A 10,876-nucleotide genomic window follows, 5' to 3' on the forward strand; every position below is an offset into this window, starting at 1 on the left:
TGTACCTCATCCATTTGTGTATACGTTGTCTAGGCTGCTGTGTGCAGTAGTGAGGTTAAGTAACTGTACCAGAGATGACCCCACAAACCCTAAAATATTTATTAGTTGACTCCTTCTAGAAAAAAATTGCAGACTTCTGTCTCCATATTCAACCTGCATCAAAGAATCACCTGCAGGATGTAAAAACAAATGACTGGACTCCACACTCTGTGTTTCTGGTTCACTGGATCTGGGGGCTCTAGAATCTGCATTTCTAGCAAGTTCTCAGGAGATTTGGATGCTGCGGGTATAGGGATCAAACTTTAAGAGCTGCTGTTTTAGATATTTAAGGTAGCGATTAAATTCCTTATCTGGGGCCAGCGCTGTGGCGCACTAGGTTGATCCTCCACCTGCAGTGCCAGCATCTCATATGGGCACTGTTTCTGATCCCGGTTGCTCCTCTTCCAGTCCAGCTCTCTGCTGTGGCGTGGGAGGGCAGTGGAGGATGGCCTAGGTCTTTGGGCCCTGCACCCGCATGGGAGACTGGGAGGAGGCATCTGGCTCCTGGCTTCGGATTGGCACAGCTCTGGCTGTTATGGCCACTTGGGAACCAGCGAAGGGAAGACCTTTCACTCTCTCACTGTCTGTAGCTCTGCCTGTCAAATAAATAAAATCTTTAAAAAATAAAAAGTTCTTTCTCCCCCTTAATCTTGCATGAATCACATGTCCAAACCTCTTGTAACTGCCCATCACTAGACAGGATTTCCTGGCTTGTCATTGTCCCCTTTACTAAGCGTAAGGCCTGCATATGGCGGTGATTTGTCTTGCTGAAGGGAGGTCAGCACCATGTGCGTCGGGGTACTTGCCCTTCCTGACTCTCTGCTTAGCTGTGAGCCTTCTGTCTCCTTTGTCTTCCCAGCTTGGCTGACAGACTACGCCTGTGTGTCTCACACAGCAGGTCTTAATGTGAAGCTGATGTGTTCAGGAGGGCCACGTGTGTAGAGCACTGAACCCTCCGGCAGTCTGAGGAAATCACAATTTCCCTGCAGTGTATCTGCTCTCAGGGCCTCTGTAGGGGTTGCTCTTGGCAGCTTGAGTTGGTTGGTAGCAGTACATGATTGTGGGCACGGATTGGGGGTCTAACCCATGTGGTGGCAGTGTCTGGGTCTTGGCAGGTGGACAGAAGCCTGAGAGAAAAACAAGGTCAGTGCTTAGCTGACAAGGTCTTTTGTCCTTGGCGTTCAACAGCGAGACCTTTAAAGAACATTTCAAAAAGAGTTTCTAGAAGATGCGAGGACAGTAACCCATTCTGAGATCTCCTCCTCTTCTCCTGACTCATGTCTAGGATTGCTTTCTCTGACTTTGACCTTGCCTCCCAATGGTGTGGTTCGCCGGTTGCCATGCAGCCTCCTTATAGCCTCAGTGGTAATGTGGATGTTTCCACATGAGTGTACAAGTGGGTTCATCCTTGGATTACCGGTCTCCGGTCTCTTAGCTTAGGTCCCTGGTCAGGTTTCGTCTGCCTGTCCCGCCTCTGGTGAGCGCCCCTCATCCATTCAGACCATGCGAGTCCTTTGCCCCCACAGTCCTCCCCACCCCCAGCCCTACACTGCTCCTCTCTCTGCCTCGTTCCCCTTTCTGGCATCTCTGTGCCCTCTCGTTGCCTTTCTTTTTTCCTCTTCCTCCGTGTTTTCCGTCCCCTTCCATGTTTTGCCCCTGTATGCCAGCACGACCTCCTTAGCCTTCAGGGAATTCTTGGCCTCTTGCTAAACTTCCCCATCATGGCCAACTGCCACCCTTGATGATTTTTTAAATTAATTAATTTTTCAAGATTTATTTATTTATTTGAAAGGCAGAGTAGCAGATAAAAAGAGAGGAAGAGGCCGGCGCCGTGGCTCAACAGGCTAATCCTCCGCCTTGCGGCGCCGGCACACCGGGTTCTAGTCCCGGTCGGGGCACCGATCCTATCCCGGTTGCCCCTCTTCCAGGCCAGCTCTCTGCTGTGGCCAGGGAGTGCAGTGGAGGATGGCCCAAGTGTTTGGGCTCTGCACCCCATGGGAGACCAGGAGAAGCACCTGGCTCCTGCCATCGGAACAGCGCGGTGCGCCGGCCACAGCGCGCTACCGCGGCGGCCATTGGAGGGTGAACCAACGGCACAGGAAGACCTTTCTCTCTGTCTCTCTCTCTCTCTCACTGTCCACTCTGCCTGTCAAAAATAAAAAAAATAAATAAAAAAATAAATAAAGTTGATCTTTGAAAAAAAAAAAAAGAGAGAGGAAGAGACAGAGACAGAAATCTTAATCTGCTGGTTCATTCCCCAAATGGCCACATTGGCCAGGGCTAGGCCAGGCAGAAGCTGACAGCCTGGAACTCTGGGTCTCGCACATGGCTGCATGGGCCCAAGCACTTTGGCTGTCCTCCGCTGCTGCCAAAGCGCAATAGGGGGAGCTGGACCAGAAGCAGAGTAGCCCAGACTGAAACCTGCGCTCACACAGGATGCTGGCTTCTCAGGCTGCAGCTTTACCTGCTGCGTCACTATGCTGCCACACCCCACACACACCCCCGCGGCCATTTTATAGTTGTGTAGTTTGAGAGAACATGAGAATCAGTGAGGCTCTTGGGGATTTTTATTTGGGAGTCATGGAAGAGACCGAAGTTGGCCATAGCCTTGAAGTTGACAGTGGTCTGGAGATGCTGGACACCATGGCTTCATCAGAAGAGAATAAGTAGGTGACCAGGGTAGGTCAGCGCCGCGTCAGAAACGGGGAACCAGAGCAGAGGGTCTGTCAGGACACAGGTGTCACAGAGCATCACGGACAGGAGGGAACCTGAGACGTCCTTGTCTTACCCAGGGGGCTGCTGTCACTCACCATGTCTCCCCTCACTCAGCCTTTCTAGATGAGTTCCTTTGAAGATAGAGGTCTGTGGCTCAGGAGACATCAAGGGCGGTGGGGACAGGCCACGTTGGTGTTGTCCAGATTCTCGTTTAACAAATGGGCAAAGTTGGCCGGCGCTGCGGCTCACTAGGCTAATCCTCCGCCTGTGGCGCCGGCACCACATGTTCTAGTCCCAGTCAGGGCGCCGGATTCTGTCCCGGTTGCTCCTCTTCCAGTCCAGCTCTCTGCTGTGGCCCGGGAGTGCAGTGGAGGATGGCCCAAGTGCTTGGGCCCTGCACCCCATGGGAGACCAGGAGAAGCACCTGGCTCCTGGCTTTGGATCAGAGCGGTGCACCGGTAGCAGTGGCCATTGGAGGGTGAACCAACGGCAAAGGAAGACCTTTCTCTCTGTCTCTCTCTCTCATTGTCTACTCTGCCTGTCAAAAAAACAAAACAAAAAAATGGGCAAAGTAGAGGGTCACAGAGGAGAGGCATCTTCTACAGCCCTAGGCCTGACAAAAGGGACATAACCACTCCCAAGAAAGGAAAAAACACTGTAGCGACCGCGTCCGTGTCCCAGGATGAATTACCTCAGGAGTCTATTTCAGAGGCCACGTCATGGCAGAAAAGTTCTGGGGACTTGAGCCTCTGCTTTGTGAGAGGAAAGGGAAACACTGGCCCTTCAGTCTGACTCCTAGAGAAGAGAGCCTCAGCTGTATCACGGACGCCAGCCATGTCGTTTCCCTGGCCACAGGGGACCCACAGGAAATCCAGAGTGTCTCATCAAGACAGGACCCCACCAGAATGTTGCTGTGCCCAGGACTTTGCGGTCTGCTGCCTCTGGAGAATTTCCTAGGGAAAGGCTTCCAAGGGAAATTGCTCAGCAAGGCCAGAGAGGCTGCAGGACCTTCCCAGGACCGTTGGAGGAAGGTGTGGGTTCCGGATGCACACCCCCACCCACCCCAGCCCCGAGGGAGCTGGTTCTCAAGGATCCAGAGCCCAGCACATGGGAAGTGAGCACATGGTTGGTCTTCCTTCCTTCCTTTCTACCTTCCTACCTTCTTACCTTCCTTTTTCCATTCCTCCATTCCTTTTCCTTTCTTCCCTTTCTTCTTTCGCAGATAGAGACAGAGAGAGATCTTCCATCCACTGGTTCACTCCCCAAATGGACACAGCGGCTGGAGCTGCACCGATATGGAGCCAGGAGCTTCTTCTGGGTCTCCTACGTGGGTACAGGGGCCCAAGGACTTGGGCCATCTTCCACTGCTTTCCCAGACCATAGCAGAGAGCTGGATTGGAAGTGGAGCAGCTGGGACTCGAACTGGCACCCATATGGGATGCTGGCACTGCAGGCGGGGACTTCACCTGCTACACCGCAGTGCTGGCCCTGGGTGGTTGGTTTTTCAAGTTGACCTGCTGAAGCTTCTGGCCCGTTCTTTTTGTAGGCGTGAGGCTTTGATGCCGCTGTCAGTGAGGTTTGAGTTTTAATGTGTACCTACCTATCCAGGGACAGAGGTCGGAGGGCACTGCCAGAGCCTGAAAGCACCTTGATGGACAGTGGTCAGTTTCTGCCTTTGCTTCCTCTGGTGGGTGGTCCTCATTATTCACCTTGGGGGAGGGGGCTGAGGCCTCATTTCCCGTAATGAACACTCTTGATTCATCCCAACTTGGTGAACTCCTGTCAGGCATCAGCTGCTCTTTTTGACTCCAGGAGTCTGTCAAGGGGCAGGACCAAGTCCTGGCCTCGCTGGCCTTTCTGTCTCCTGAGGAAAGCCAGACGGGCAGTTACTGCTTCAGGTGGTGCTGCATGCTGTGGAGGACCGGGGGGGGGGGGGGGGGAGAGTATGCAGCCAAGGAGGCCTCCCAGATCCAGTGCCGCTTGACAGAGGCCTGCAGGAGTGAGAGAGCAGATACTGCAGGCACTGGTGGGGAGAGAGCAGTGAAGAACAGAGGCCAGGCAGGCACGAACCTCGTGGACTGGAAGAACACATGGAGCTGGTGTGGCTGGAGCTGGAGGAGTGAGACAGGGCAAGTGGTTGGCGGCCGCTGAAGGCAAGACCATCCCCGGCTTTCTGACAGTTGAGAAGTAACCAGAGTCAGACTTTGAAATTCCTGTGTTGAAATACTGACTTCTAAGGTCCAACCCAGCTCTTTTCATTGGCTTGGGAAAGCAGTGGAAGATGGCCCAAGTGCATGGGCCCCTGCACCCACGTGGGAAACCCGGAAGAAGCTTGTGGTTCCTTGCTTCGGATCAGCCCAGCGCCAGCCATTGCGGCCATTTGGAGAGTGAACCAGTGGAAGGAAGACCTTTCTCTCTGTCTCTTATTCTCTCTCTCTCTGTAACTCTACCTCTCAAATCAATCAATCAATCTTAAAAAAAAAAAAAAGAGTTGGGCCTTTTGGGTGGTGATCGGGTTAGGAGGGTGGGGTGATCCTCTCATGAGTGGGATTAGTGTTCTTTTTATGAGTCTGAGGGAGCTCACTTGTCCCTCTGCCACCCACGAACCAGAAAGTGAGGCCTCACTGGACTTGGGGTTTGCATGGGCCTCCCGGCTGCAGAACTCAGAAATGAATTTCTGTTGATCGGAAGCCACCCAGGTGGACCTGTTACGTTACAGCAGCCCACACAGACCAAGATAAGAGGCTTCGCCTTGGACTCTGAACAAGGACTGTGCTTGTTTAAAGGTGATCGAGCCCTGTGTGAAGAAGAAATGAGACCTCATGTAAGGCTGTTGCTTAAGGTCAGATTCTGGATGAATTTTTGAGATAATGCTAACAGGTTTTTTGCTCTGCTGGATGTTGAGTGTGAGTGGGTACATGGAGTTACCACCTGCAGCAATGTGGAAGGTTGGATCCAGAGTTTCTGGCTTGCCTATTAATTTGAGGGATAGCTATGAAGGTTCAAGGAAGAGAAAGTTAGACTTAATCATTGTTTTTTAATTTTCCTCGTCCTCTGACAGCCTCATTTGTATGTAGGTCATTTCCACCACAATCATGTTGGGGATACGGATGACCCCAGTATGTAAACTTCTAGGGACATTTCCCCAGGCCTCTGCAATTCAGTGGGGTCAAAGCCATGGCAGGATAAGGCATCTGATGACCAGCAGAGCCTTGGAATGCACTGTGTCTCTGTGGACTCCCCTCATTGTAGGTGCTGTGTTGGTTTCCTGGCCACACAGCAAACAACCAATTAGCAGTGGCGTCAAGCAACAGAAATGTATTCTTTTAAGTTCTTGGAGGCTGCAGCTGCAAAATCCAGGTACTCCAGCGCTCTGTTCCCTCTGCGTGTTTCCTTGCCTCTCGCTTCTGGTGGCTGCCAGCAGTCCTTGGCATTCCTGCCTTGTGCATGCAACACTCTGGTCTCTGCCTCCATCAAAATGTGCTGTCCCGTGTGTCCCCCCCCCCATGTGTGTGTATCTTCACATGACCTTCTCATAGTGGACTTGGGGCCCACCCAGGTGGTAATCTCATCTTAATTTATCTATGTCTGTGAAGACCTTTTTCCCAAATAAGTTCACAGTCATAGGGAGCTGGGAGGAATTAGAATATCGGCTCCTCTCTGTCAGGTGCAGTGCAGTCTGCAGCAGGTGCCCCAGTCTGGGGTTGATCAGGGCTGAGAGGTGCTTGGGATAAGACAGAAGCTGTGGAAGTACAGTTAGAAAATGAGTCCCACCATACTAGGAATTCCCAACTGTTAGAATTATATTTTTTAGACATGTCTGTTTATTAAATTGAAGATTTAAAGGTATTATTTATAGTGTTTTTATATTTTAAAGACCTCAGAATATGCAGTGATGAAATTCATGTAAGTACAAGATAGAAGGAACCAGTATTGTGGAATAGCTAACTTTTTTTTGGAAATATTTATTTATGTGGAAGAGTTAGGGGCGGGATCTTCCATCCACTGGTTTACTCCCCAGATGGCTGCTACAACCAGGGCTGAAGCTGGGAACCAGGAGCTGCTTCCAGGTTTCCCTTGTGGGTGGAGGGGCCCAAACACCTAGGCCATCTTCTGCCGTGTTTCCCAAGCCATCAACAGGGAGCTGAATTGGAAACAGAGCAGCCAGGACTCGAACCGGCACCCATATGGGATGCTGATGTTGCAGGTGGCAGCTTTATCTGCTATGCCACAACACTGGCACCTCTTAAAGCTGAGACTATAACCCGAATTTGGCCAGAGGCCTGGGCAGCAGGGCAGAAGTGCTCTTGCTGATGCTTGGGGTTGCCGGTCTGGCTAGTGTGGCAGCAAGTTGGCTGAATCTGGGTGTGGCAGGACTGGGTCCTGAGCACTGGCTATTGCCGGGGAGAACTCTGCATACTCCACTGGCCTTGTCCTGAGCTTCCTGTGCGGCTGGAGCCAAGAGGTGCCCAGGTGGTGCCCAGCTCTCACTGTCTCCCTAGCACGTGTGCATTTCTCAGTGGTGTGTCAGGAGTCACTCGTATTTGCCTCTTTTTAACTCGCCACAAGTCAAGTCTAAGGGTTGTTTATCAAAGGAAGCATAAGTTCCCACTTTGATAGCACAATGATAGGACTCTATGAGCCTTAGCAATGTAATTAAAATTCCTTAGCAACAATCTGCATTTGTGGCTGTCATATTGTTGTCGTGGTTACTATGAACTTTTATGGAGTTCCTGTGTGTCGTAAGGATTGTGTGTGAGTTGGACAGATGGGAGATGAGAGAGGCAGGGCTTTTTCCACCTTAGGGAATATTTGAACTTGGAGAGGTCAGTCAGGAGTCAGAGGTTCACACAGGAGCAGATTTGTGCATGCCATATTTGGCTCCTGTAGGAAAAGGCTTTTTTTTTTTTTTTTTTTAAATGGTTCATTTATTTGAAAAGCAGAGTGAATGGGCTATGCAGGTTGCGGAGTGGAGAGATGGATCAAGGTCTTCCTTGTGCTGGCTCACCCCCCAAATAGCAATGTTCAGGGCTGGGTAAGGCTGAAGTCAGGAGCCTGGAATTCCATCTGGGTCTCCCACTTGGGTGCAGGGACCCAAGCACTTGGGCTGTTTGCTGCTGCTTGCCCAGGTGCATTAGCAGGCAACTGGATTGGAAGTGGAGCAACTGGGACTCTGACACTCCAACATGGAATGGCACCATTGCAAGTGGCATATTTTTTTCTTTTTAAAGATTTGTTTATTTGAGAAATAGAGTTACCGACAGACAGACAGAGAAAGGTCTTCCACCTGCTGGTTCATTCCCCAAATGGCCGCAGTGTTCGAGCTGAGCTGATCTGGAGCCAGGAGCTTCTTCCAGGTCTCTCCTGCGGGTGCAGGAGCCCAAGTACGTGGGCCATCTGCTGCTGCTTTCTCAGACCATTAGCAGAGAGCTGGGTTGGAAGAGGAGCAGCTGGGACATGAACTGGTGCCCACGTGGGATGCTGGTGCCACAGGTGGAGGTTTAACCTACTGCACCACAGTGCTGGCCCCAGAAGTGGCATCTTAACACACTGTGCCACAGTGCCAACCCCAGGAAGCAGCTTTGAAATAGACCATTTAATGTTTTTGGTGAGAGTGGGAGGAGGGAGAGGTAGGGATATGTAATGGGATTCCAGAGTTTAATGGGGAAGTCGCAGAAATAGGTGGTTGGGGATCACTTGCCAGGCAGGGTGGTCAGAGCAGGCTGTGCTGTTGTGATGGCTCACCCAACCTCTGCCTCAGCTGTTCCCTGGCACCCCTGGGTCCTGTGGGCACTTGGGTGCAGGAGGTGGGAGCAAGAAGTACACTGGGGGCACCTGGGATGCTTGGGCCCTGCTCCTTGTTTCTGCATTGTGTGCACCTGGGAGGGGAACGTTTATTCTCGAGTAGTTTTCCTCCAAAGGGAGCTTCGTGGCTGTCAGCCGCAGCTCTCCTCAGGGCAGGGCCAGCGGTGAGGCCGCCGTCCTTGTGGGGTGAGCACAGGGCAGATCATGGGTCCACAGCATTTCCTTTGACTCATCTGACTCGTGGGCCAGATGTGGCTCCTGAAAGTAGTCAGCGTTCTTTGTCTACGTTGAGATTTTTAATTTAGGACCCAGATGGGGTAAAAGGAAAACTTCCAGGTCTGCTTTACTCCGTGTGTCACTGTCCTGGATTCCTGGCAGGGAGCAGTTTCATTAGAAAAGCAGGTTTCCTCCTGACTCATCTGCCTGTGTGAGACGCGGGATCCACTGTCACGGCACTGGGCGGCAGGGTGCGCGGTCTTCGCTGCGGGCGCCTGGCCCGGTCCATGGAAAACCTTGAGAGGAGACAGTGCGTTACAGGGCAGGAGCTTTGTCCTGGAATTTCCTGGCCTTTGTCTGGTGTAACTTCGTGTCCTGAGATGCCTGTTTTTAGAGTCTGCTTCCTTTTGGGGGCAAGAAGCCTGCCTTGCAGAGCTCTTCGACTTCCCGTACCAGGCCGGCTCACCCTGCCTGGGGATTGGAGGTGGGGACCTGGCTCCCAGTAGAGTGTGCTCCTGGAAGTCACGGATCACAAAGGAGAAGCCAAACCATTGGGCATAAAAGCTGCTTCTGCCAGTCAGGCTCATTCACCCGACCCTAACCCTTGTTGCTTTCTCCTTGCAGCAGAAAAAGTCCTACCTGGAGCGGAGCGTTAAGGAAGCAGAGGACAACATCCGGGAGATGCTGATGGCACGAAGGGCACAGTAGGACCCCTGAGGGATGCTCCTCCTCCTGACCCTCCCATTCCTGGCAAGGGCTGAGGGGCCCCTGCAGGGGAGCAGCCCCCTCTGTGCTCTGACGGACATTTTATCTGCATGGCCTAGCACCCCCACATCTTCTGCATCAGTCTGCACCCCCTTCAGGGTCCTCCCTGTGTCCTTTTTTTATCCTGGCTCTGCCACTCCTGCCCAGGCCCCTCCTCTCTCCTGAGTCCTGACTTCCTGGGAGAGAGAAGAGTGGGCCCATCGCTAAGCACATCAGTCAGCCAATCAAAGGCATCTGTCCCACTGCACTCAGCCTGAGAACAGAGCAGGAGAGGCGGTGGCGGTGGCGGTCTCTGCCTCAGCTGCCTTTCCCTCCACATTGAAGCCTTTTCCTCCTTGGGGAGTGGGTCCGCCCTCCCCCCTTCCCCTCCTGGACCTGACTCACACACACCCACCCCCCGCACTGGTTCCTCCAGGGCAGCCTGCCTGGAGATTCCTGTCCCACTTCCTCCCACACATGGTAACAAAGCTCCCAGTAAGCAGCAGCTTCCAGGCTGTGCTGTTGGACAATGTCTTAAGAGTGGACACGAAATCCTCCAGGCTCACGGGTGGCCGCGGTGTGCTGGAGCTGGCTTGTCCTGGCTCAGGAGAGCCAACGATTCGATTTTCAGGAATTCTGTTGCCAGTTGTGAAACAGAACCATTTCTAAAAATTAAACTCTGTGAATTTTCAGATTATATCAAAAGCAAAGATAATAAACATTTGCAACTCACCCCTTCCTGCTTTCCTACATCTATCTGACCATTGTTCTGCTCCTGGGTTCAGGTTCTGCTGCGCCCTGGAGGCAGAACGTTGGAGCTTCCGTGTGTGCTTCTGTGTGTGTCGACACAGCGGGAGCATTTGCAACGCAGAACTAACAGATGCTCCAGAAGGACATTTCTTTTTGAGTCTCCCAAAGAATGCCATTTTATCAGCTGCCACTCAGTGCTTTGGAAGAGAACAGGGAGCTGTCACCAGCCAGCTGAGGAAGGCCATCTGATGCACTGCTGTGGCAGCCTGGCGCCACCCTGTGGCCAAAGATATGAATGGCTGACAGTTTGGGAGAGCAGGAAAGCCTGGCCGTGGCTGTGAGAGCGGGTCTGGGGCACCCCAGTTACAAGGTAAAAATGGGTACACATTGCACTGGGGAATGCTCATGCCCTGAGCTCATCTCTCAGGAGGGCTGGGGAATGTGACCCGATTGGAGTATACCCTGCTTCCCAGGGGCAGCCGCAGTGGCTGGAACGAAAAACTGCGCTCCCAGAGCGGCTCGGGGCTGGGGAGCCACCCCCACACCGTCCCAGCCCAGCGAGCAGTGGGGTTCTAAATGGATGCCGCACAGACCCAGGGGTCTTAGA

General features: G+C 52.6%; 1 protein-coding gene across 1 annotated transcript in view; it reads left to right on the forward strand.

The window, feature by feature from the left end:
• The window catches only part of PFDN1 (prefoldin subunit 1), a 68,572-nt gene extending 58,320 nt beyond the window's left edge, over positions 1-10,252 (forward strand). Inside the window, exon 4 of the mRNA XM_062189025.1 lies at positions 9,400-10,252. Within this exon, the coding sequence (XP_062045009.1) occupies positions 9,400-9,483 (84 nt within the window). The 3' untranslated portion in view covers positions 9,484-10,252. The remainder of the gene's footprint in view (positions 1-9,399) is intronic.
• The last annotated feature ends 624 nt before the right edge of the window (positions 10,253-10,876 follow it).

Source organism: Lepus europaeus, chromosome 4, assembly GCF_033115175.1.
Source record: "Lepus europaeus isolate LE1 chromosome 4, mLepTim1.pri, whole genome shotgun sequence".
NCBI lineage: Eukaryota > Metazoa > Chordata > Mammalia > Lagomorpha > Leporidae > Lepus > Lepus europaeus.